Consider the following 25,996-nt stretch of genomic DNA (forward strand, 5'->3'; position numbering starts at 1 on the left):
AGTCTCTGTAGTGCGTATTGGACCACAACCTTCTGACTCAGAGGAGAAAGTGCGGTTAGCTGAGCCATAGTTAATAGACCAAGAAATAATTTTTTTTTTTTTTTTAATTTAGTGTACCCAATTCATTTTTCCAATTAAGGGGCAATTTAGCGTGGCCAATCTACCTAACCTGCACATTTTCTTGGGCTGTGGGGACGAAACCCGCGCAAACACGGGGAGAATGTGCAAACTCCACACGGACAGTGACCCTGAGCCGGGATCAAACCTGGGATCTCGGCGCCGTGAGGCAGCAATGCTAACCACTGCGCCACCGTGTTGCCCCCAAGAAATAAATCTGACTATCTTCCAAAGAGGACTTCTCTCAGTTCATCCACACAATTACCAAATTATCCAGCAAAACAGCTTTCAAATACCTGCATAATACATATCTGTCATGGTGTCCACTATTTGTTTGAGGTTTTGCACACATCCAACAGCCAGTGCCACTAACAACTCAAAGCTAGCATTAATTGCAGCAGGTGCACTACAGACAGGAATGGCTTGCTCAGATGGTAATTCCCCACTCTTCTTATACTGTAGGTAAACATTAGACGCTGGGAAGATGAAGTCATCGATCAGTTCCTATGGAATCAAGTGAGAAAGATTTTCCAGTTAATTAATATTCATTTACAATTTCATTACCTCCAATACATGATCAATAAACATCAGTAGAATTTCCCAGAGATTAGTACAACAACTAAATGGGAGTTAAGTAGAATAATTAGGGTAACTTTTTTTTTCAAGTTTTCAAAATCCTCCACATTCATTTAAGTGTTGCAGCATGAATGCGAGACTTTTTGAAATGTTGTATAATTGTTTAAGTTTGCGCAAAGGCTTAACTTTAACATTTAAAGATTATGCATTAAAGTGCCAGAAAAAAAGTGAGAGATTAGGATAGTCAAAGCCAAAAAATATCAGCAATGTGCACTAAAAACATAGGAACAAAAGTTACAATTTGGCCATACAAACAATTAGTCCACCAAGTTTGCACATAGGGTGACAAACTGCAATAAACTTCAAAGTTCAATTAGTTGAATGCCCTTCCCCACTTAAGGTGCTGGCTGACAAATGCCCTCTGGAATCTAATTTTTCTTAGGTGAAATAAAATATGAGCCTCAGACCAAATTTATATAATTCTCCAACACTGAGCCAAATTTTAACTGCACAAATTGTCCACACACAACAGAAAGCAATACGGAATGGTAAACCAACACAATTTTACTCCTTGAGCTCAGTGGACACTGGCGTGTCTTTACCGGTTCTCCAACATTTTGTAGCAGCACCTCAGCTCAAAACCCCTATAAGTGGTCATAATTATAACTTAATTAATTTGCTATTTGTAGTTGTGGTTTATAGTTTCTTAGATGAAAAACAGATTAATTAACAGATGAAACATTTATGTAAATATTTATATATATATATTTAATATAAACATGCAAATAAAGGCACACTCTTATGGCATTAATTACAGGAAGTTGGCAAATTTGTTGCGCGATAACGACTAAGATTGGCTGATATAATGGAGAGTTTGTTAATTAAGATCAACGGAGAAATAAAAGACTTTAAGCAAGCAATTGGAAACAGAAATTAGATTGTATGAGCTGGTTTGAGACGAGATCAGGATTTGGCAAGAAGACAATGAGTAAAATAAATTATTATTTTAAACGGAGACTGAACCACTGTTCACAAACTTGCTAACTTCATGACCTTGAGCTGAGCTTAAGACCTTTATCCTAGTCATTACCCAAACTTGCAACTTGGTAGCGTTGCCAATCTTCACTCCTGCCTCACTCAGTTCACCTTTTTTTTGTATAAATTTAGAGTACCTAATTATTTTTTCCCAATTAAGGGGCAATTTAATGTGGCCAATCCACCTAACCTGCAGATCTTTGGGTTGGGGGGGTGAAACCCACGCAGACACGGGGAGAATGTGCAAACTCCACACAGACAGTGACCCGGGGCCGGGATCGAATCTAGGTCCTCAGTGCCGAAGGCAGCACTGCTTACCACTGTGCCACCCCGAGTAAAATAAATTAAGCGCATATAAAGTGTACAAATTGTCGTTTAGCAGCACAGAATGTTTTACTGCTGAAAGAAAGACATTTTGAAGCATTTTGTCCTGCACACAGGAGGACACTTCATAAGAATACCAATCGCGCAGTGCATTAACTCACCTTCTGATTCCCCAAAACCTGTCCATCTTCTACAACGTACAAGTGAGGAGTGTGACGGAATACTTCCACTTGCCTGGATGCGTGCAGCTCCAACATCACTCAAGAAGCTCAACACCATCCAGGTCAAAGCAGCCCATTTGACTGTTACTTTTTCAGAAACACTCAATCTTTCTACCACCAGCAGTGTGTACCATCTACAAAATGCACTGCAGGAACTCAGCAAGGTTCCTTATACAGCACCTTCCAAACCAATGACCACTACCAGGGCGGCAAGGTGGCACAGTAGTTAGCACTGCTTCTCACAGCTCCAGGGTCTCAGGTTCGATTCCAGGCTTGGGTCACTGTCTGTGCAGAGTCTGTGCGTTCTAAGTGTCTGTTTGGGTTTCCTCCAGGTACTCCGGTTTCCTCCCACATGTCCCGAAAGACGTGCGTTTGGTGAATTGGACATTCTGAATTCTCCCTCCGTGTACCCGAACAGGCACGGGGTGTGGCGACTAGGGGATTTTCACAGTAACTTCATTGCAGTGTTAATTAGCAGGAAATATAACCATCTTGCTAAACGTTAAGATAAATGTTTTGATGGGATGGTTATATTTCCTGCTACAGCAGAAACAAAATAACAGGGATCAATTTGACATTTAAAGGACATTATGTCAGGAAGTTGGTGTAGAAAGTTGAGGGTTCCCTAAATCACTAATAACAAGGACTTCCAACAAAGGTAGTTTATTCCTGAGCTCAATAGCCATATACAACACTTGTCGCCCACAGGGATAACTCATGCGCTCCCGCCACCTGACCTCTTTTGTGACCACTCATTCTACGTCTTCCCTGTTTAGTTGGAACACATGGTGGCACGAGATGTAACTGTGTATACAATAGGAAACTATGAGCAGACCATTCTGATACATTTAATTGAATAAACTGACTATATATATTTATATTATATAAAAAGTATATAAAAGTAGCAACTAGTGCATAGCCCACTACATCTCGTTCTCAATTTCCACTTTTCTGTTGGAAAGACATAATGAAATTCGAAAATCAGTTCTGCTCAGGCACCCTGAAGATGTAGTCTGTGGTCAGTATCCTCACTGTTAGCAACACAGGGCGTTTCATCTTGCGTTTGTCAGGTGTAGGATTCGCTGTGTTGGCCTCTGTAGGAGTCTGCATGTCCACTGGTGCAGGGGGCTGGTGCTATAGGTTGGATGACTGAAGTGCAGTGTCATTTGTTGGTGCTAGTTTTGTTACTTGCTACGGTGTACCTTTGTCAACTGGTCATGGCCACTTTGGGAGGCAGTGGTACTTTGTTATTTTGTTTCTGCATTAGCAGGTAGTGGTATTGTCGCTGGACTCATAATCCAGAGATCCAGAGTCGTGCTCTGGGGACCTGGGTTCAAATCCTGTCATGGCAGATGAAGTTTGAATTCAATAAAAAAATCTGGAACTAAAAGTCTAATAACCATGAAACCATTGTTGATCGTCATAAACCCATCTGGTTCACGAATGTACTTTAGGGAAGGAAATCTGTCGTCCTTCCCTGGTCTGGTCTACATGTGACTCCAGATCCACAGCAATGTGGTTCACTCTTAAATGCCTTCAGGGATGGGTAATAAACAATTTTTTTTTTTTTTTAAATGCGGTCTGAATGCTGGTGTTAGAGGTCAGAGTCTCTGGACATCACGATCATGTGTTTTGATTCTCAATCTGCGTTGCGGAAGGGCACCATTTAGACTGCAACAGAGACTTAGTAGAAAGAATTGTGGTTCTTGTGCATTTGAGGGCAGGCCCAGTCCTGGTACATTTCGCAGACTGAGTGCAGCATAGTAGTTTGTGCGACCTCATGCACATTTCACAGACTGAGCGAACTATCCGTTTCGCCAAACTGTTTGGACTGGGGATATAGCTGGCTTGTAATGCAGAACAATGCCAGCAGCGCGGGTTCAATTCCCATACTGGTCTCCACGAACAGGCGCCGGAACACCAGAATGTGGCGACTAGGGGCTTTTCACAGTAACTTCATTGAAGCCTACTTGTGACAATAAGCAATTATTATTATAGGGGATTGCTCATGATATGCTCCAAGTGCCATGTCAGTGGAAGACGAATTGGCAAGCGTGTCAGTCATGACTCTGTGGGATGCAGGGTGTGGCGAACTGTGTCTTAAGCTTGATGATTAGGACTTGTCATGTTTGGCAGGTAGTAGAGTTCAAACCACCCGGATCAACTAAGACCAGTTGAACTAGTGAATCAACGATCAGAAAGCGGGTAATTATAGGCCAGTTCGTTAAACTTCAGTAGGCGAGAAGATGCTGGAATCTCAACAAGGAAGAAATAGCGAGGCATCTGTATGGAAATCGTCCCATTGGACAGATGCAGCATGGGTTCATAAAGGGCAGGTCGTGCCTAAATAGTTTAGTGGAATTTTTTGAGGACATTATCAGTGCGGTCGACAACGGGGAGCCAATGGATGTGGTATATCTGGATTTCCAGAAAAGCTTTTGACAAGGTGCCACACAAAAGGTTGCTGCATAAAATAATGATGCATGGCTTTAAGGGTAATGTAGTAGCATGGATAGAGGATTGGTTAATTAATAGAGAGCAAAGAGTGGGGATTAGTGGGTGTTTCTCTGGTTGACAATCAGTGGCTAGTGGTGACCCTCAGGGATCAGTGTTGGGCCCACAATTGTTCACAATTTACATAGATGATTTGGAGTTGGGGACCAAGTGCAATGTGGCCAAGTTTGCAGACGACACTAAGATGAGTGGTAAAGCAAAAAGTGCAGAGGCTACTGGAAGTCTGCAGAGGGATTTGGATAGGTTAAGTGAATGGGCTAGGGTCTGGCAGATGGAATACAACGTTGACAAATGTGAGGTTATCCATTTTGGTAAGAATAACGGCAAAAGGATTATTTAAATAATAAAATATTTTAAAAATGCTGCTGTGCAAAGAGACCTGGGTGTCCTAATGCATGAGTTGCAAAAAGTTGGTTTACAGGTGCAACAGGTGATTAAGAAGGCGAATGGAGTCTTGTCCTTCATTGCTAGAGGGATAGATTTTAAGACGAGGGAGGTTATGTTGCAACTGTATAATGTCATGAGAATGTCGCTTTAAGAAATGGTTAGCTGCTCATGTTACTGCAGTGATGTCAGAGTGTGGGTGGAGCTGAGCTCTGGTTCTGCTTTTTAGTTTCACTTTGAGAAAGGCTTGGGTGTGTCTGTCTTTTTGGTTTCGTTTTTCAGGGTGTTGCAGCTGAAGTCAGCCAAAGCAGCTGTATTGTTGAGCTCTCTGCCATGAAGGACTATCTCGTAATCATTTGGTGAATTCAGAAGAATTATAAATGTTTTCAGTAGTGACTGTAAACTCTGATGTGCTTATGTTTAAAGGTTTGTTAAGTCTTTTGGGCGTAAAAGGACAGCATACAGGTTACTTAGTGTTGCATTCTTTGGGGGTGTTTTTGATTTACTGGTTGCTAAGATGTTCACTGTTTGTTTTAGAAAGGTTAACTTGAGTTCATAGAATAAACGCTGTTTTGCTTAAAAAAAGGAACTTTTCCATTTCTGAAGTACCACACTTGTAGAGTGGGCAGTGTGCTCCCCATACCACAATCTATTAAAAGTTGTGGGTCAGGTGAACTCCATGATACACTGTGGGATTCTCTAAACCCTGACCCATAACAATAAGGTGTTAGTTAGTCCAACCTGAGTAGTGTGTTCAGTTTTGGTCTCCTTACTGGAGAAAGAACGTACTGGCGCTGGAGGATGTGCAGAGGAGATTCACTAGGTTAATCCCAGAGTTGAGGGGGTTGGATTATGATGAGAGGTTGAGTAGACTGGGACTGTACTTGTTGGAATTTAGAAGGACGCGGGGGGGATCTTATAGAAACATATAAAATAATGAAGGGAATAGATAGGATAGATGCAGGGAGGTTGTTTCCACTGGCGTGTGAAAGCAGAACTAGGGGGCATAGCTTCAAAATAAGGGGAATATTTAGGACTGAGTTTAGGAGGAACTTCTTCCACCAAAGGGTTGTGAATCTATGAAATTTCCTGCCCAGTGAAGCAGTTGAGGCTCCTTCATTAAATGTTTTCAAGATAAAGAAAGATACGTTTTTTGAAGAATAAAGGAATAAAGGGTTATGGTGTTCGGGTGGGAAAGTGGAGCTGAGTCCACAAAAGATCAGTCATTATCTCATTGAATGGCAGAGCAGGCTCGAAGGGCCAGATGGCCGACTCCTGCTCCTATTCTTAAATGTTGTTTACCATTCCACTTGAAGATGTCAGTTGCTGTGCCATGGGAGGTCTGGGACCTCATGTATATGCTGCATGGTGTTCATCGGGAGATTTCACTTTCCATGTCTGCGTACATAGAGGGCCAGGTCAATGATTCCTTGGCCGGTATCTGGTTGTTTCCACCCAGGGTGCCCCAATGCAGTTGTTGTGTGTAGTAACTCTAGAGGGCGCGAGGGATGCCGCATCGTTGGCCAAGCAGTATTAGTCCACCCTTTAGGGTCAGCTCATCTCTGATGGCAAAGAATGTGCAGAACTCATGGGGAAGCTCCCTTGCGGATTCTGGCCTGACCCTTATAATGACGTTGTGCAGCTAATTGCATGTGGCGTCAAACTGGAAGGCTTGTTTGAGTTGCTGAATTCAACGAGAGGACAGCACCTCTACTGCCATCATGTCGATGACTTCCTCATGATCTGCCTGATCTATAGGTGTAACAAGGCTCTAGAGAGGGCATCAGCCAAGTACAGTTCCTTGCCACATTTGTAGACAATGCTGAGGTTGTAGCTTTGCAACTTCAGCATTATGTGTTGCAGCCGTGCAGAAGCAGTGTGGAAGGGCTTTTAAGCTAATTATGAGTGATTAATTTGTTTCAACAGTTGCAGAACAACCATATATTAAGTCATGGAATTTCTAACTGGTGAAGACTAGTGAGCGATCTGTGTATAGAGAGTCTCAAGTGTCAGTGAGGGCCCTCGTAGTAAAGGTCTGCCATTCTGGATGCAAACTGCACCAAGTCCGTGCTGGGAGGCATCTGCTGTTCTAAGTAGGGGTGTTCGAATGTCAAATTACTGTAATACTGGTGGGGCTGCGAGTGCTTGTTTGAAACTGTTAGACCACTGTGAGGTGCTTTTGCCAGCACCATTCAATGTCTTGGTGGAAAAGTTGACGAATAGGTCCAGAAGCCTCACTCTAGCACAGGACAAACTTAGAAAGATAATTTATCTTGCCAAAAAAAGAGCTGTAAAGCGTGCTTATCCACGGGAATGGGCATCTGTAGTATAGTCATTGTCTAGATCGGGCTTTACGTCATCGGCTGTGAGTAAATAGCCCACATATGGAACCTGGTTGAACCTGATGTGCATTTCACAGGGTTAAGCTTTAATTGGATGGTCCTGATTCTGTCAAGGATGAGACAAAGATGAGTATGTTGCAGAGCACACCCAAACAAGAATGTCATCAACAATGATCTTGCAAGGTTGGCCTACAGAGTTGCTCCATGCACTGCTGGAAAACCTCACTGCAAGTAGGGATCACATAGGGCATACAAGAAAATGATATGTACCTACTGCAGATATGAATGTGGTTAGTTTCAAGAATTCATTTAACTGAATATGCCAGAACCAGCATTATGCATGTATGACATCACCTATTCTATTGTCTTCATGGGGTGATGTCGCCTGAACAGTGCTTTGATCACGTGCACTGGGTCAATACATATCCTGACTGTGCAATGCAGTCGCCACTGCTGAAACCTAATCTATGGCCTAGTCTACAAAAGTTACATACATCTAGTGCTGTCATCCGATACAGCTCATGGATTACTTTCTGCTTCATGGCTATTGGTACTCTCCTTGGGGCACAGAACGTTGCTGCTACCTAGTCATCTAGTCTCATGTGGTATACAACTGTTAGTTTACCAATGACATCAGTGAAGAGGTCTCTATTCACTGTCATCTCTGGGGGCTTGGAGTTGTACAACATGCGCCTCTGGACCAAGTTGAATGAGCCCCAATGCAATGCTGTCCCAAACGCCCTAGTATTGGCTTTACATTCTGGTCAACTGTATGGAACTTGAAATTTCTATGCAGTGATGGGTTGCTACACCTTTGGTGTGGATAGTCTGTCCGCCCGCCATAAGCTACGAGGTGCATGTTGGTGCTGGGATCTGGTGGTGGAGATGAGTTTATTTATCGTAACCTTTATCTGGAGAGTACTTTATCCTTCACTTGTATCAATCTTGTCTTTCCCCCGTCATTGCTAATTATGTTGAGGGTGGTGAAGATCTCACCCCTTTCCTGTGATGTTGCCAACACTATCGTAATAGTGTTGTTGGAGGCTCTGTAGCTTCATGGCTTTGGTTGAACTCCAATTCATTCACCTTATTGACGCTCCTATCCCTGAAGGATCAAACAGTTGCAATGTTGCTGATGGCAGAAGAGGGCTGCTGTAGTTTGGATCTGCAGCACTTGGAAAATTGGTTTCATTTCACACACTTGCTGCATCTTGAATTTGGATTTGTTTATTGTCACGTGTACCGAGGTATAATGAAAATTATTTTTCTGCGTGCAGCTCAAACAGATCATTTAGTACATGGCGGAAATTACTGTCACGAGGGGACATAATTTTAAGGTGATTGGAGGAAGGTATAGGGGAGAAGTCAGAGGTAGGTTCTTTACACAGAGTGGTGGGTGCGTGGAATGCACTGCCAGCAGAGGTTGTGTACAGTCAGGGTCATCAGGGACATTTAAGCGACTCTTGGACAGGCACATGAACAGCCGTACATTGAAGGGGTGTAGGTAGGTTGATCTTAGATCAGGATAAATGGTCGGCACAACATCATGGGCCGAAGGGCCTGTGCTGTTCTATGTTCTATGAAAAGAAAGTACATAATAGGGACACACAAGGTACACAATGTAAATACAGACACACCGGCAACAGGTTAAGCATACAGGAGCGTAGTATTAATCTGATCAGTCCAAAGGAGGGTCGTTTAGGAGTCTGGTAACAGCGGAAGAAGCTCGTTTTGAATCTGTTCGTGCATATTCTCAGACTTTTGTATCTCCTGCTTGATGGAAGAAGTTGGAAGAGTGAATAAACTGGATGGGACAGGTCTTTAATTATGCTGCCCGCTTTCCCCAGGCAGCGGGAGCCAGATGGGAAGCTTTCTATGGGGCACTTGTAAAAGTTGGCAAGAGTCAATGTGAGCCGAATTTCCTTAGTTTCCTGAGGAAGTATCGGCGCTCTTGCGCTTTCTTGGTCATAGCGTCGACGCGAGTGGACCAGGACAGATTTTTGGTGATGTGCACACCTTGGAATTTGAAGCTGTAAACCATTCCCATCACGGCCCCGTTGATGCAGACAGGGGTGTGTACGACACTTTGCTTCCTGAAGTCAATGACCAGCTCTTTAGTTTTGAGGGAGAGATTGTTGCCATAATATCACGCCACTAGATTCTCTATCTTTTACCATGTGCAAAACAAGATCTTTTGTTCAGTGGGTGCTGGCTGCTGTAGTCAAGCAGGCTGCCACCTGGACTAGAAATACTTCAGTTTCATGCCTAAAACCTCTGCTTCGTTTCTCGATTGTTCATTTAACATACAGATATTGATGGCTGCTTTTGACATTAAGTCTTTTTCTCGCAGAGGCTGCTTGTGGACTAAAATTGCTATGTATTCCACAAACTACCCGATCCCCGATTAGGTGTTCAGTGATAGTTCCAAATCCACATTTCTTTGCCAATAATTCTAGGGTGGCCTGCCGGGTTGTATTCACTCATCTGCTCATTGGTTCATTGAATTGAACACTTGCCTATCAAGGATGTGTTTTTTACCCCCTCGAACTGTTTCAAGATTATCTCTGGGTTTACTTTTTTCTCCTCTGTCTGGAAAACAAACTCTAATTTTTCAATGGCCTTGGGGCCCCATGAGGTTTAATAGGGTATAAACCTGTGACTTTTTCGACTCGTCAGAGTGCAGTACTGCAGTAAACATGCTATTGCTTCTGCAACATTTCCCAACCACCCGCAATATTTTCAACAATGACGAGTGGATCAATCCGGTCAAGTCCTTGTGCCATACTGCCAACTCATGACATCATGGAGAAAGTTGTGGGTTCTCTAAATCAACAAGGACTTCCAATCAAGGTAGTTTATTCCTGATCAACAGCTACATACAACACCCATGTTCTGCCTGTACTCCCGAGGATAACTTCTGCACTCCTGTCACGTGACCTCTTTTGTAGCGTTCTCACGTGGAATGAAATGAAAAGTAAAGATAGGCATGCAGCTGCACCGTGGACTTGAGATGCTGATTAAAATGGTAGCAGGGTGAAAATGATATGTTTTTAAGCAAAGTGAATTCTTGCATCTAGTGGTCTAGATCATAGCCATGCCCAATTTGCAAACAGTGTTTTTCCCCCTCTCAGAGTCACGTTGTTGTGCCAAAAGCACAAGATGTCTATGGTAGACCCCAGGAATTCTACTGTAAATTAGAAGAAAAGTTTCCCAAAAGCAAGTCACAGGTCTTGTGTGGTAATTATTTGCTGGATTTGGCTCAAAGTGCTAAAACCAAGTGCTAACAAGTGCTAACACCTTTTTTTCGGAAAGGTGTACTCATGGAGTTTAGGAAAGTAGATCGATTAGATTGGGGGCGGGGGGGGGGGGGGGGGATGAAGGTAATTCAAGTATACTGTCTGGGTAACCATTACTGTAGTTAATCGTAAATGGTGCTCTTTATTGTCGTCTTTCTTGTGTGTTTTAAAGTTTAATAAAAGTTGTGTTATTTGAATAGTTTACAACAAAACTGACCCCAGCCTCACATTTGACCAAATTACAAAAATAAACTGTTAAGAACTGGCATTCAAACTTTACCTTCTAGGATTTGGGACGTCCTCGCATTGAACATTAACAGGGTTCAAAACATTCATACAAACAAACCATTGCAATCATACCACAAACAAAGCTCATTCGAAGTCCAAAACTAGGAAATACCTTAATGAGATTGGCTCCGCCTTTCTCTGAGCCTATATGGTACTTCTTTTCAGGCGTCTGGAATGCCAGTAGCTCTTTGGTGACTCCAAGGTGACCCTCGAGAATTGTTTCTTCAACACCGGTTTCACTTGTTCTTTTCACTTCATCCTGATAGAAAAAGGAGAAAACAATTACATATGAAAGAAAATTAATTAAAAGCTTTGCATTCAGGTTTTAGAAGCCACAAAGAGTTGCATTTGGGACAGCTCACTGTAGTATTGACAAAATTACAAACCTTTTTAATATAAATTTAAAGCACCAATTTGTTTCTCCAATTAAGGGGCAATTTTAGCGTAGCCAATCCACCTACCCTGCACATCTTTGGGTTGTGGGGGTGTGACCTATGCACACGGGAAGAATGTGCAAACGTCACATGGATACTGACTCGGGGCCGGGGTTGAGCCCGGGTCCTCGGCACCGTAAGGATCCAGCATGGATTTGAATATGTAACAGAAAAGTTCGGGCTCACTGAGGGTAATACTGTTGATGTGGTGGACATGGACTTTCAAAAGGCATTCAATACAGTGCCACAGAACAGACTTGAGAAAACTTGTAACTCATGGAATAAAAGGAACAGGAGCAACATGGATATAAAATTAGCTGAGAAATAGGAAGCAGAGAGTTATGATCAATGTATAGTTTTCAGGCTGGAGGAAGTTTGTAGTGGAGTTCCACAGGCCTCAGAACTGGGAGCCATGCTTTCCCTGGCATATATTAATGATCTAAACCTTGGTGTGCAGGGGTTGACAGAAAACTTGGAAGCATTGTAATTGGAGGAGGACAGTGCAGTACTTCAAAAAGGAAATGGACAAGTTGGTGGAATGGACAGATAGGTGGCAGATGGAATTCAACGGAGAGAAGTGTCAGGTGATGCAATCTGGTAGGAAGAACCTGGACAGACAACAATAAATAAGGGGTAAAATGCTTAAAAGGATGCATCCGCACCCACAGAGCCTCCTTCTCCTTACTTCAGCCCTGCACCTTCTCCGCATTCACCACCCAGTACTAGTGGAACAGGTTCGGAAGGGCCAAGTCCCCCAACAGCTGACCACTTTGGAGCACTGCCTTCCTTATCCTCACTAGCTTCCCTGTCCACACAAACGACGAGACCAGCCTGTCCACACCTCAAAAGAATGGCTGACAAAAAAGGCCGGGAGATACTAACAAAAACAGGAACGTTGGCAAAATATTCATTTTTATTGCCTGCACTCGGCCAGCCAACGACAAAGGCTGTTACAGCTCCCCAAATCCTACTCGACCTTCGTGAAATTTAGCTTACAAAGTTGTGCCTAGTCCGAGCTGCCTGCACCTTCAAATATTTGTCGCTATTTGAAATGACAACCCTTCCACTCTCGGCCCTGGAGAAAACACCACAAAATACTCACTTCCCTAAATTCAATTTATACCCCCAAAACACCCCAAATTTCCTTAGGAGCCGCATTATGTTCCTCACTGATGAGCCCGTGTCCGAAATGTACAGCAATAGATCATCTGCGGCCAGCGACACCTTATGCTCCACCCTCTTCACTCCTCTCTGCCGACCTCCCCCCAGTAAGTCCGAACTTACCTTCTGGGAGCAGAGAGGAGCAGACCGGCGCGGGACACTACTGCAGGGGAGAGGATAAAGGCAGCGCCAGGCTCGAGGCTGAGTAGAGAGGAGCGGACCTGCGCAGGACACTGCTGCAGGGGAGAGGATAAAGGCAGCGCCAGGCTCGAGGCTGAGCAGAGAGGAGAGGCCCTGCGCAGGACACTGCTGCAAGGGAGAGGATAAAGGCAGCGCCAGGCTCGAGGCTGAGCAGAGAGGAGAGGCCCTGCTCAGGACACTGCTGCAGGGGAGAGGATAAAGGCAGCGCTAGGCTTCGGCTGAGAAGAGAGGAGCGGGCCTGCACGGGACACTGCTGCAGGGGAGAGGATAAAGGCAGCGCCAGGCTCAAGGCCTTCACTTACCTTCCGGGAGCAGAGAGGAACAGACCTGCGCGGGACACTGCTGCAGGGGAGAGGATAAAGGCAGCGCCAGGCTCAAGGCCTTCACTTACCTTCCGGGAGCAGAGAGGACCGGGCCTGCGCGGGACACTGCTGCAGGGGAGAGGATTAAGGCAGCGCCAGGCTCGAGGCCTTCACTTACCTTCCGGGAGCAGAGAGGAGCAGATCTGCGCGGGACACTGCTGCAGGTAGGACAGCTGCTTGTCTGTTTGTTCATTTCAAAATTGAAAAAAACCCGGTAAAATGACATCACAGGAAACTGCGACCTGATTGGCTGAAAGGCAGACTGGGCTAAATTTTAATATTTGTGGAGTTGCTAGTTTTAATTAGATTTAAATTACTATTTTTAAGTTGAGTTGAATTACTATTTTGTAATTTTTAAATCTCACTTCAATAACTATTTTGGGTTGATTTAAATAACTTTAAAAAATTTTAATTAAGTAACTTTTTAAATTTCAATTAAATAACTACTTAATTTGTTGTCAGATCAAGTAAGATAAATACTCAGGGATAAAGCTAATTAAATAGTGTACAGGAGATTGCATAGAATCTGACACAAAAACATCTTTCTAAAGTTTAATTTAAAGGAATAAATCATGGCAGGACAGCTCCAAGGCGTGGTCTGCTCCTCTTGCTCCATGTGGCAGGCTGGGGACAGTTCCAGTCCCAGCATGTGTGCAGGAAGTGTCTCCAGTTACAGCTCCTGGAAGCTCGAGTTTCAGAGCTGGAGATACTGTGGAGCATCCATGAGTCGGAGAGCATCGTGGAGAGCACGTATACAGAGGTGGTCACACCACAGGCTCAAACCCCGCAGGCAGGAAGGGAATGGGTGACCACCAGACAGAGCAAGAGAGCGAGGCAGGTATGCAGGAATCCCCTGTGGCCATTCCCCTGCAGAACAGATATACCATTTTGGATATTATTGTAGCCACCTGGGTTGGCCAACTCTCGACGTAAAATGGAGAACAGCAAAGGCTGCAGGGAAATTCAGCCAACAGAGGCAGAAACTAGCAGGTGCAAGTTACTATGTATTAAACTCTGCAAAAGCCCAGACAGCATCGATACAAGCAGCCATCTGCATAATAATGTAGCAGCCATCTACATACTAATGAGCGATCCCCGGGAACAATCGAAACATTTGGGATAAACAAAGCCAAGCCAGACTCCTCGGCGCCAGCAGGAGCCAACACAAAAGAGGTTAACGGACACCTCAAGACCGCCCATCGATCAGGGAACCGCTCCAGTATTGGAGAAATCGAACCAAGCGATTGGAACGAAGTCCAATCATCATAGATTATCATAGAATTTACAGTGCAGGAGGCCATTCGGCCCATCGAGTCTGCACCAGCTCTTGGAAAGAGCATCCTACCCAAGGTCAACACCTCCACCCTATCCCCATAACCCAGTAACCCCACCCAATCACTTGGAACCAGGTACAGGGTCCGCCCCGAAAGGCGGGAAACCCCCGGGGACTATAAAGTTAAGCCCCCAAGTTCAAATCGCTCTTCTCGACCGGGTCACTCAGCAACACGAACCAACCCTTGACAGTGACCGGTTCAGCTACCGCCAAGAGCCAGTAAGTCTTAAGTCAACGCTCGCTACGAGATAGGTGCTCCTAGCTACCAGTCCGTACCAACTTCGAATCCCGCACTCAGAACCCGAACGAAAGGCCATTTGTTCCCCTGACCTAGTGGGCCAGTCCGAAGCTAAGTATAGGCCTATTAGTTGCAGAAGTAGCTTAGAAGTAGAATTTATGCATGAGTAGCGATTACGGTGTATAATAAATGTGCTTTGATTTGAATCTTACTAATCGGTGTATTGAGTTATTGATCATTACTTGAACCTCATGGAGGTATCATAAAGTTACCTGGCGACTCGAGAGCAAAGGTTATAAAACAGAGCCAATTGAACCAACCAGTTAGGAACAGCGAGGCAGGTATGCAGCAATCTCCTGTGGCCATTCCCCTGCAGAACAGATATACCATTTTGGATACTATTGAGGGGAATGGCCTCTCAGGGGAAAACAGCAACAGCCAAACTCGTTGGTTCTGCTGCAGAGAGGAGGGGTGATAAGTGTGAAAGTGCAATAGTTATAGGGGATTCAATTGTAAGGGGAATAGACAGGCGCTTCTGTGGCCGCAAGCGAGACTCCAGGATGATATGTTGCCTCCCTCGTGCGAGGGTCAAGGATGTCTCGGAGCGGATACAGGACATTCTGGAGGGCGAGGGTGAACAGCCAGTGGTTGTGGTACACATCGGTACAAACAACAGAGGTAAAAAAAGGGATGAGGTCCTAAAAGCAGAATACAGGGAGCTAGGAAGGAAGTTAAGAAATCGGACCTCGAAGGTAGTGATCTCAGGATTACTACAGGTGCCAAGTGCTAGTCAGAGTAAAAATGACAGGATATATAGGATGAATACGTGGCTGAAGGGATGGTGTCAGGGGGAGGGTTTCAGATTCCTGGAGCATTGGGACTGGTTCTGGGGGAGGTGGGCCCTGTACAAACTGAACGGGTTACACCTGGGCAGGACTGGAACTGATGTCCTAGGGGGGCTATTTGCGAGAGCGGTTGGGGAGTGTTTAAACTAATGTGGCAGGAGGATGGGAACCGATGCAGGAAGTCAGAAGGTAGTGAAATGTGGACAGAAACAAAAGACAGTTAGAGGGAAAGTGTAAGGCAGAGAGGCCATAGTCAAAAATCAAAAAGGGCGACAGTACAAGGTACAGTGACTGAGGGGAGCACGGTGAATAGGCCCAGTAATACTAAAAGGAATAAAACGGGAAGTAAAAACATAAATGGAAAGCGACACGGAAGGTTGTTAAATGAAGATATGGGTTCAACGACAAGGAAAATTAGGAGAAAGGTTAAGAGGAAAAATAACTTAGGAGAGGTTACTGATCAAGGTGTTAAGATTCAAAACGGAGGTATAAAAGCCAACATAAGTGTACTTTACCTGAATGCCCGTAGTATTCGGAATAAGGTAAATGAGTTGATGGCGCAAATCATCGTGAATGACTATGATTTAGTGGCCATTACTGAAACATGGTTAAAGGATGGTCACGACTGGGAGTTAAATATCCACGGGTATCAAACTATTCGGGAGGACAGAGTGGATGGTAAGGGAGGTGGTGTACCTCTGTTATTTAAGGATGACATCCGGGCAATAGTAAGGGATGTCATCAGTGCTATGGAGGACAAGGTTGAATCCATGTGGGTGGAAATCAGGGATAGTAAGGCAAAAAAGTCACTGATAGGAGTAGTCTCTAGGCCACCAAATAGTAACATTATGGTGGGGCAGACAATAAACAAAGAAATAACTGATGTAGAAATGGTACAGCAGTTATCATGGGGGATTTTAATCTACATGTCCATTGGTTTAACCAGGCGGTCAAGGCAGCCTTGAGGAGGAGTTTATAGAATGTATCATAGAATGAACATTATGTAATGGAACCTACGAGGGAACAAGCGGTCCTAGATCTGGTCCTGTGTAATGAGACAGGATTGATTCAGGATCTCATAGTTAGGGATCCTCTCGGAAGGAGCGATCACAATATGGTGGAATTTAAAATACAGATGGAGGGTGAGAAGGTAAAATCAAATACTAGTGTTTTGTGCTTAAACAAAGATTACAATGGGATGAGCGAAGAGCTAGCTAAGGTAGACTGGGAGCAAAGACGTTATGGTGAAACAGTTGAGGAATAGTGGAGAACCTTCCAAGCGATTGTTCACAGTGCTCAGCAAAGTCTTAGACGAACAAAAAGGGCGCTAGAAAGAGGGAAAATCGACTGTGGATATCTGAGGAAATAAGGGAGAGTATCAAATTGAAGGAAAAAGCATACAAAGTGGCAAAGATTAGTGGGAGACTAGAGGACTGGGAAATCTTTAGAGGGCCACCAGAAAGCTACTAAAAAAGCGTAAGAAGAGTAAGATTAGATTATGAGAGTAAACTTGCTCAGAATATAAAAACAGTAGTAAAAGTTTCTACAAATACATAAAACAAAAAAAGAGTGGCTAAGGTAAATATTGGTCCTTTAGAGGCTGAGAAGGGAGATTTAATAATGGGAGATGAGGAAATGGCTGAGGAACTGAACAGGTTTTTTGGGTCGGTCTTCACAGTGGAAGACACAAACAATATGCCAGTGACTGATGGAAATGAGGCTATGACAGGTGAGGACCTTGAGATGATTGTCCTTCATTGCTAGAGGGATGGAGTTTAAGACTAGGGAGGTTATGTTGCAATTGTATAAGGTGTTAGTGAGGCCACACCTGGAGCAGTGTGTTCAGTTTTGGTCTCCTTACCTGAGAAAGGACGTACTGGCGCTGGAGGTTGTGCAGAGGAGATTCACGCGGTTAATCCCAGAGCAGAAGGGGTTGGATTACGAGGAGAGATTGAGTAGACTGGGACTGTACCCGTTGGAATTTAGAAGGATGCGGGAGGATCTTATAGAAACATATAAAATTATGAAGGGAATAGATAGGATAGATGCGGGCAGGTTGTTTCCACTGGCGGGTGAAAGCAGAACTAGGGGGCATAGCCTCAAAATAAGGGGAAATATATTCAGGACTGAGCTTAGGAGGAACTTTTTCACCCAAAGGTTTGTGAATCTATGGAACTCCTTGCCCAGTGAAGCTGTTGAGGCTCCTTCATTGAATGTTTTTAAGATAAAGATAGATAGTGTTTTGAAGGATAAAGGGATTAAGGGTTATGGTTTTCGGGCAGGAAAGTGGAGCTGAGTGCACAAAAGATCAGCCATGATCTCATTGAATGGCGGAGCAGGCTCGAGGGGCCAGATGGCCTACTCCTGCTCCTAGTTCTTATGTTCTTAACTCTTCAGCACAACAGCCAAGGGCTTAATCGCCAACGCGAGCACAAGTAGGGGACATGGGGCATCCCTGCCTCGTTCCCCTGAATAGTGGGATGTGCCCCAAATTTGTGACATTAATCCGCACACATGCTATTGGATCATTGTATAACAAGGAGGGGGGCAGAGGGTGAAGGAAGAGGCCATGTTGTAGTGAAATTAAGTGACTGCTCGAGTATCTTGAAACTGCATTAATGGCAAAACCCATTGTTGCAGGTAAATGATGATCAAATCCTGATCTGCATCAAGATCTAAACCACTCTGGTACCTCAGTATTCAATCCTTCCATTCACAATGTCAAGGTAATTCAAATGGTATGTGATAGAAATGAAACTGTGTCTTTAATGGATTATTTACTTTATCCGTTGATGCTGGTCACAGGGGTAAAAGTTTTATGGCCAATTGCTTTGCCAAGTTGTGGAGAACAAATTACAGTGTAAGGTGCCTCACACAGCACATTTTTGCAGGACACCAAAGTATTTTCATATTCTGGAGCTGTGCTTTGGGTCGACTGGGCCTGTATTCACAGGAACTTAGAATAAGAGGCGATCGAATGAAACATATAAAACTCTGACGGGGCTAGACAGACTGGATGCAGGGATGTTGTTTCCTCTGATTTGAGAGGGGGGGTGTCCCCAGAACTAGGGGTCATAGTCTCGGGATATGGGGGTAAGGTAAGCAATTTAGGATGAGGATGAGAAGAAATCTCTTCACTCAGAGGGTGCTGCACCATGGAACTGTCTACCACAGAAAGCAGTGGAGTCCAAGTCATTGAATATATTTAAGAAGGAACTAGATAGATTTCTAGACTCTAAAGCATTAACAGGTATAGGGAGAACGCGGGAGTATGAGATGTTTAGATGGAGGATCGACCATGATCATATTAAGTAGAAGGGCAGGCTTTAAGGGCCGAAAGGCCTACTCAAGCTCCTATTTTCTATGTTTTGTTATTCTACTCCTTATATTCTATTGCATTTGTGACATAGTACTATGGCAACTATGTTAACAAATCCGGACACCTGCAAAAGTAAAGTTCAATAAGGCAAAATTGTACCAAAGGGGTCAAAATACAGCAGATACTGGAAATTTAAACAGCAGGAAATGCTGGAAACATTCAGCTCAAGCAGTATCTGTATCATGAACAAGGCAATTCAGTGACTTTTGCTATAAACATTAACCCAACTATCCTATCATCACAGATGCATTCGGACTTCATATTGGTATTATAGCCCTTAGGCGGCATGGTGGTGCAGTGGTTCGCACTGCTGCCTATGGTCTTGTGACCCGGGTTCGATCCTGGCCCGGGTCACTGTGTGTACTCTGTTTGCAAATTCTCCCCATGTCTGCATGGGTTTCACCCCCACAACCCAAAGATGCAGGTTATGTGGATTGGCCACGCTAAACTGCCCCTTAATTGGGAAAAAAATAATTGGGTACCCCAATTTAAAAATAAGTATTACTACCCTTAAGGAGCCTTTCTGAAAATCATTTGCCTGAATAAATACATAGAATCCCTACAGTGCAGGAGGTCATTCGGTCCATTGAGTCTGCACTGACTCTCTGAAAGAGCACCCTATCTAGATTCATTCCCCTGCAACTTCGTAACTCCACCTAACATCCAGACACTAAGGGGCAATTTAACACGGCCAATCCAGTTAACCTGCACATCTTTGGACTGTGGGAGGAAACCGGAGCACACAGAGGAAAACCACACAGATACAGTAAGAACGCGCAAACTCCACACAGAGTCACCCGAGGCTGGAATTAAACCCAGGTCCATGGTGCTGTGAGGCAGCAATGCTAACCGTTGAACTGCCCCAATAGGACCCAAGTGTTGATGGGAGAATTCAGAGTCAGTGTCTGTCACCCTCTCATTTACTCTCCAAGTTAGTTTGAACTTGGGCGGGTAAAGGAAGCAATCCAGCATTATATGATTGCCAGAGTATGTTTCATTGTTTTACTAATCTGCCCAGTCTTTATATGAATGAGTCATGACGGCTGGCACAACACAATGAGCTGTAGAGAATTATTTTTGGAATTTCAAAGGCTACACAGTATTCTTGATTGTGTATTGGATAGAGCTGGAAGTTGCGTACACAAGAAAGTATAAGGTTGAAATCCTGACCAGCAATTCAATTCTCCATCAGTTACAATGAGTAATACACATACTGCTCATATAATAATAAAAATGGCAACATCTAACAGAACAAACACAGGTGATGTGTATTTCAGATATGAAGTGGGAACACTTTATACAATGCAGATGGTAGAACAGAAATGATATCATCTGAAAGCTACCGGAGACAACAGAGACCAAAATTGGGTCCAACAGGCTCAACCCTGTTCTAAATGAAATGCCTCACACCTGAAACATTAGACCGTAAGACATAGGAGCAGAATTAGGCCACTTGGCCCATCAAGTCTGCTCCGCCATTCAATCATGGCTGATATTTTCTCATCCCCATTTTCCTGCCTTCTCCCCATAACCCCGGAAATACATTAACTCAGTTTCTCTGTCCCAATATACTTCCAGACCTGGTGAATGCTTCCAGCATTTTGTTTTTATTTCAGACTGACATTGTGGTGCATTTAGTATCAATGAAGTTAAAATGGTGCTGATAATTTGACATTTTCTAGAACTTTGCAAAATCTTGACAAGGCTTCCCAAAACAAAAACAAAAAAAAGATACAGGAAAAAAAACTTGTAAAAGAAACAAACCCCAGCATGGAAGACATGGCTGAGAAGGTCCTGTCAAGAGGAAAAATTACCTTATTAACATAACTTCACATAATACAAAGCAGTTAAAGATAGCAGTATTCCTCAGTAATATTTTTCTCTTGTTCAATTATATTTTAGAAGTCAAATAAGAGAATATGAATGATTTTGAAAATGTCAACATACAGTAAATTAGTACAACTCGAAAGGATTTAATTTATCCATGGGAGATTTTAACAAACCATATCAACTTTGTGCACCATGAAATGAAAATGTAGCACTTTGTATAGTTTGAACATAGATCATCAATTAACATATATTTGTAGTGGACACAACCTACATAATAGAGACACAAGACAAATGCAATCTTTGCCATGTTATGCATCACAATGGGGAAGCAACTTACCAATTGACTGACAGGTGAGTATACTGCACCGTTGATTCTCAGCACAAAATACTTTCCATCTCAGCCCTATGAACTTGGGTAAATACAAGGTAAAAGTGCATATTTCTCAATCATGGAGGCAGCATGATTCGACGTTCAAACCTGGGACACTCCTTGTGTTTATAATAAACTGGGAGCAGGTTACTCATTGGCCAGGCTTTAGGTGGGCAAAAGCACAAGATGGACTAACCAGATGTAAGGTGCAAAATACCTATAAAATAAAAGATTCTACACACTGCTGACATAGAGCAAATATCAACAACTCTTCACTTTATTCAAGATCAAAATTGAACTTTCTAAATTACAGAACTTTACTTACTCTAATCCTCTTGAGCCAGTCAATTTCATTGTTGAGCAGAACTTCTGCATTGGGCAGGTTAATGTTACTGTTGTACGCGTAGTTAAGCAGATGCCTCAATAGTGTGAAGTAGTCTGCCGAATGTTTTGCTCTCTCTCTTGCAGTACTCTGACAGCAGGAAAACAAGTAACTCAACCAGGAAAACAAGTAACTCAACCAGGAAAACAAGTAACTCAACCAAATGTAGTCAATAGCATTAAAAAAGCTGAATAAACTCAAAATGCGAACAATTCACAATGCATTCACTGGGCTTCTGGTGGCAGTCATGGCACGAGTGGTCGCACACAGGGTAGCTCCGGCTCGATGGCGTTGATTGGAGCTCTTTTTACCCGAAAATGGGAGGATTTTGACAGGAAAGCGTAGCTGAAGGTGTAGAGGAGACGTTCCCCCCAGGGGTGGCATGTCTGCTGGTCATCAGACCCGACAGAAGGTTAACTATCTGGCCAAGGAACTGGAAGTGACCTGTAGTGCTGCAACAATTGGAAAGATGGTGGAGGGGGGAGGGGTTGTCGCATGTTGGTAAACTCTTGATGGAGCAACTGATGCCGTTCATCAGAGAGGAGTTCAGCCAGTAATGAAAGGAGATGCAGGAAGATCGATTGAAGGCCATCGGAGTGGTAGCATCCTTGAAAGGCTTGTTGGAGAGAGTCGAGAAGCGCTTGGAGGCACAGTGGTCGCAGATCCGGGAGATGGAGAGGGTGATGTCCGATCACAGTGATAAGGTGGTGGCATTGGAGGCGGAGGTGGGGCTCCTGGGGGACCTTTGCAAGTCTTATGGGCCAAGGTAGAGGAGCAGGAGAATAGATCTGGAATGCAGAACCTGCGCATTGTTGGCTTGCCTGAAGGTGTGGAAGGCATGGTTGCTACGAGATAAGTCTCGAGGATGCTGGCGGGGCTGGTGGCAGAGGGGGTGCTGGACAAGGCCCCAGAGGTGGATAGAGCGCACAGGTCTCCAAGGCAGAAGCCGAGAGCAAGGGAGCTGTCGCGGGCGGTGATTGTGAGGCTCCATAAGTTTGTGGAGAAGGAGATCATCCTCTGGTGGGCCAGGGAGAAGCAGAACTGCAAATGGGAGGGAAACAGGGTCTGAATCTACCAGGTCATTAGAGCGGTGCTGGCGAAAAGCTATGCAGGTTTAACAAGTCCAAAGCGGCTGTTTACCAAAAGCAGACAAGTTTGGGGTGCTGTACCCAGTGAAACTGTTTGTGACTTTTGAAGGCCAGGAGTACAATTTCGGAACCCCAGAGGAGGCCAATGGTTTTATTAGAGACCACAAGCTGGAGGAGAACCTAACGTTGATGGGAGACGGAGGAGTTGGAACAACAGGGTTCAGAAAATGTGGGTAGTGTGGGGGCTGGATGATGGTGTCTAGAGAAATCCTGATGGTATGGAGAGGGAAAGGGGAGGTAGTGTCAGAGCAGGTGAAGATAAATGAGGCATTCAGGGAGTACCATGAGAAATTGTATAGGGCCGATCCGGGAGGTGAGGAAGGGGACATGGGGCGGTTTCTGGACGGGCTAGAATTCCCATGGCTGGATGAGACGGGGAGGCAGGTGCTGGATGAGCCCTTCAGGTGGAGAGAGGTGATGGATAGATAGCATAAAAGGGATGAAGTCAGGGAAGGCCCCAGTGCCGGATGGTTACTCGGCAGAGTTCTACAAGGCGTTTGTGATGGAGTTGGCACCACATTTACTGGGGGCATTTAGCGAGGCGCTGGAGAAGGGGGAGCTGCCGGAGACACTGACACAAGCAACGATCACGCTAATTTTGAAGAAGGGGAAGGACCCGTTAGAGTATGGGTCGTATAGGCTCAAGTCACTGTTGAATACCGATGTGAAAGTGTTGGCTAAGTTATCGGTGGGGAGGATGGAAGAATGCGTTCCAGGGGTGATTGCAGAGGACCAAACGGGGTTCGAGATGGGTAAGCAACTTTCCAGTAACATTACGCAGCTACTAAATGTGATCATGACCCTGTCGAAGGGACGGATACAGGAACGAGTGGTCTCCATGGATGTGGAGAAGGCTTTCGACCGGGTGGTGGTGGTACCTGTTTGGGAAGGTTTGGGTTCAGGCCAAAGTTCGTGGCATGGGTTGTCTGCTGTACCTGGCCCCAGTGGCGAGTGTACAGATAAACAAGATGAGTTCGCGGAGCTTCGGGTTGCATAGGGGAACGAGGCAGGGCTGTCCGCTGTTACTGTTTGCGTTGGTGGTAGAGCATTTGGCGATGACCTTTAGGGGGGTCAGCAGAATGGTAAGGGATTATGAGGGGGAATACGGAACACCAGGTGTCGCTGTATGCAGACGACCAGCTGCTGTTCGTATCAGACACCCTGGAGAGTATGGGGAGAATTATGGGCTTATTAAAGAGGTTCGGTGTCTTCTTGGGTTATAAGTTGATTGTCGTAAAAAGCAAGGTTTTTCCGGTGAATGAGGCGGGTCAGGGAGCCAATTTGGGGGTGTTGCCATTTAGAGTAACCAAGGATCGGTTTCAGTATGTGGGTCCAGGCCAGGTGGCAAAAAATTAACGTCCTGTCAAAAAAAAGTTCCTATTTGTATTCCAGACCCGCCCGATCTTGATTTCAATGGCCTTTTTCCGGAAACTGGAAGCAGCGATTTCGGAGTTTATATGGGCGGGGAAGGTACCTTGGGTGAAGAGGGCCCTGCTACAGAGAAAGAGGGGTTGGCGTTACCGAATCTGCTGCACTATTATTCGGCGGCGAAGGTGAAGCGGTGGTGGAAAGGAGTGGGGTTAGAATGGATTACGATGGAGGAGTTCTGTAGGGGGTCCAGCCTGAGGGCCATGGTGATGGCAGTGCCACCACTGGCACCGAGAAGGTATACTGAGAGCCCGGTTGTACAGTCCACGATTAGGGTGTGGAACCAGCTGAACTAATTTAGGATAGAGGGGCTGTCGGTGCTAGCATAGCTGTGTGCTAACCACGGGTTCAAGTCGGGGGAGACGGATGGCATGTCTAGGAGGTGCAGGGGGGTGGGGCTGGTGAGGGCGAGGGATTTATATTTGGAGGCGAGGTTTGCATGTCTGGAACAGCTGTGGGAGAAGGTCGAGCACGGAAAGGAAGCAAATTCAGGTCCATACAAGTGAGGGACTTTGCACAAAAGGTATGGAGATGGTTTCCCAAGCTGCCGAAATATACCTTATTGGAATGGCTGCTGCTCCCGGACGTGGAAGGAGAGAGTAGAATCGGGGGCATATACGGGTAGCTTGGGGGGGGGGGGGGGGGGTGCAGGTGGTGAGGATGAAGGAGAAATGGGAGGAATAGTTGGGGGGGGGGGGGGGGGGGGGGGGAGAGATAGGATGGGTAGTGTGGAGTGAGGCGCAGGGTGAATTTGACCTTGTGTGAGGATGAGTTTGATACAGTTTAAGGTGGTAAACAGGGTGTACATGACTCAGTCGAGGATGAGTGGGTTCTTCTAGGAGGTGGCAGATGACTGAGAGAAGTGTCGGTGAGGACCAACGAACCACGCGCATATGTTCTGGGGCTGTGAGAAGTTGGGGAGACAATGGGAGGGGGCGTTCGGGACGCTAGCAAATAGCGTGGAGGTAGAAGACGAGCCGGTCTCTGAGGTGACGATTTTTGGGGTACTGGAAATGCTGGAGCTGATGGAGGGAAGGAAGGTCGATGTTGTGGTCTTCGCTCTCTAGTTGCCCAGCGAAGGATTTTGCTGGAATGGTGGTCGACAACGCCGCCGGGGATGGCAGCCTGGCTAGGGGACCTGTACAACTTCCTCTGGCTGGAGAAGATTAAGTTTGAATTGAGGGAATCAGTGGAGGGCTTTGAGATACAGTGGGGACTGCTCATGACCATGTTTGAGGAATTGTCGCGGGGGGCAGGAGTGAAAAGGGGGAAAACTTGTACAAACTGTAAACAGTGAGATGTGGAGAATGTTCTTCGATTTATTGATGTTTTTATATTACTCATTCCGGTTTGTCACCTCAAGCTTAAACTTCAAAAAATTAAACCTGGTGTAATCAGTATTATAATAAGTTTTGAAAAAATTCTTACTGCTAATACTGTGAAGAGAAGAGTAATGAAGAACAGTAGAGGTCGATGTCCCATACAGCATCTGGTAGCCATCAGGAAAAACTGCTCTTGGGCCATTTGCCTAACTGCTCTGTAAAAGAAAAAGTATCAAGCCTTTAGTTTTAACTGCCAGCATAATTGCATGTTTTGCAAGTTAACTTATTAAAACGCATTGACATTTTTCTGTTCAGCTTTCATTTTCCTCACATTTAAGTTGACCTTGCACAATGGATATAGTTAACTGTTCCCAAATGTCAAAAGTACATTTATAAAGTACCTGTCATATCCTCATGCTCAAAAATGCTTCATAGTCAACAACTGCAAAGTGCAGTCTTTATTTTA

The 25,996-nt window shown here is 44.8% G+C and overlaps 1 protein-coding gene across 2 annotated transcripts in view; it reads right to left on the bottom strand.

Annotated features, from left to right (window-relative positions):
• usp9 (ubiquitin specific peptidase 9) overlaps positions 1-25,996 on the bottom strand; it is a 442,510-nt gene that overhangs the window by 130,353 nt on the left and 286,161 nt on the right. For both annotated transcript variants that reach the window (XM_072513863.1, XM_072513864.1), the window contains exons 27-30: positions 25,637-25,745; positions 21,576-21,722; positions 11,210-11,356; positions 414-621 (exon numbers count right to left, since the gene is read on the bottom strand). In XM_072513863.1, the coding sequence (XP_072369964.1) occupies positions 414-621; positions 11,210-11,356; positions 21,576-21,722; positions 25,637-25,745 (611 nt within the window). The remainder of the gene's footprint in view (positions 1-413; positions 622-11,209; positions 11,357-21,575; positions 21,723-25,636; positions 25,746-25,996) is intronic.

This window comes from Scyliorhinus torazame, chromosome 8, assembly GCF_047496885.1.
Source record: "Scyliorhinus torazame isolate Kashiwa2021f chromosome 8, sScyTor2.1, whole genome shotgun sequence".
In the NCBI taxonomy this organism is placed as follows: Eukaryota; Metazoa; Chordata; class Chondrichthyes; order Carcharhiniformes; family Scyliorhinidae; genus Scyliorhinus; species Scyliorhinus torazame.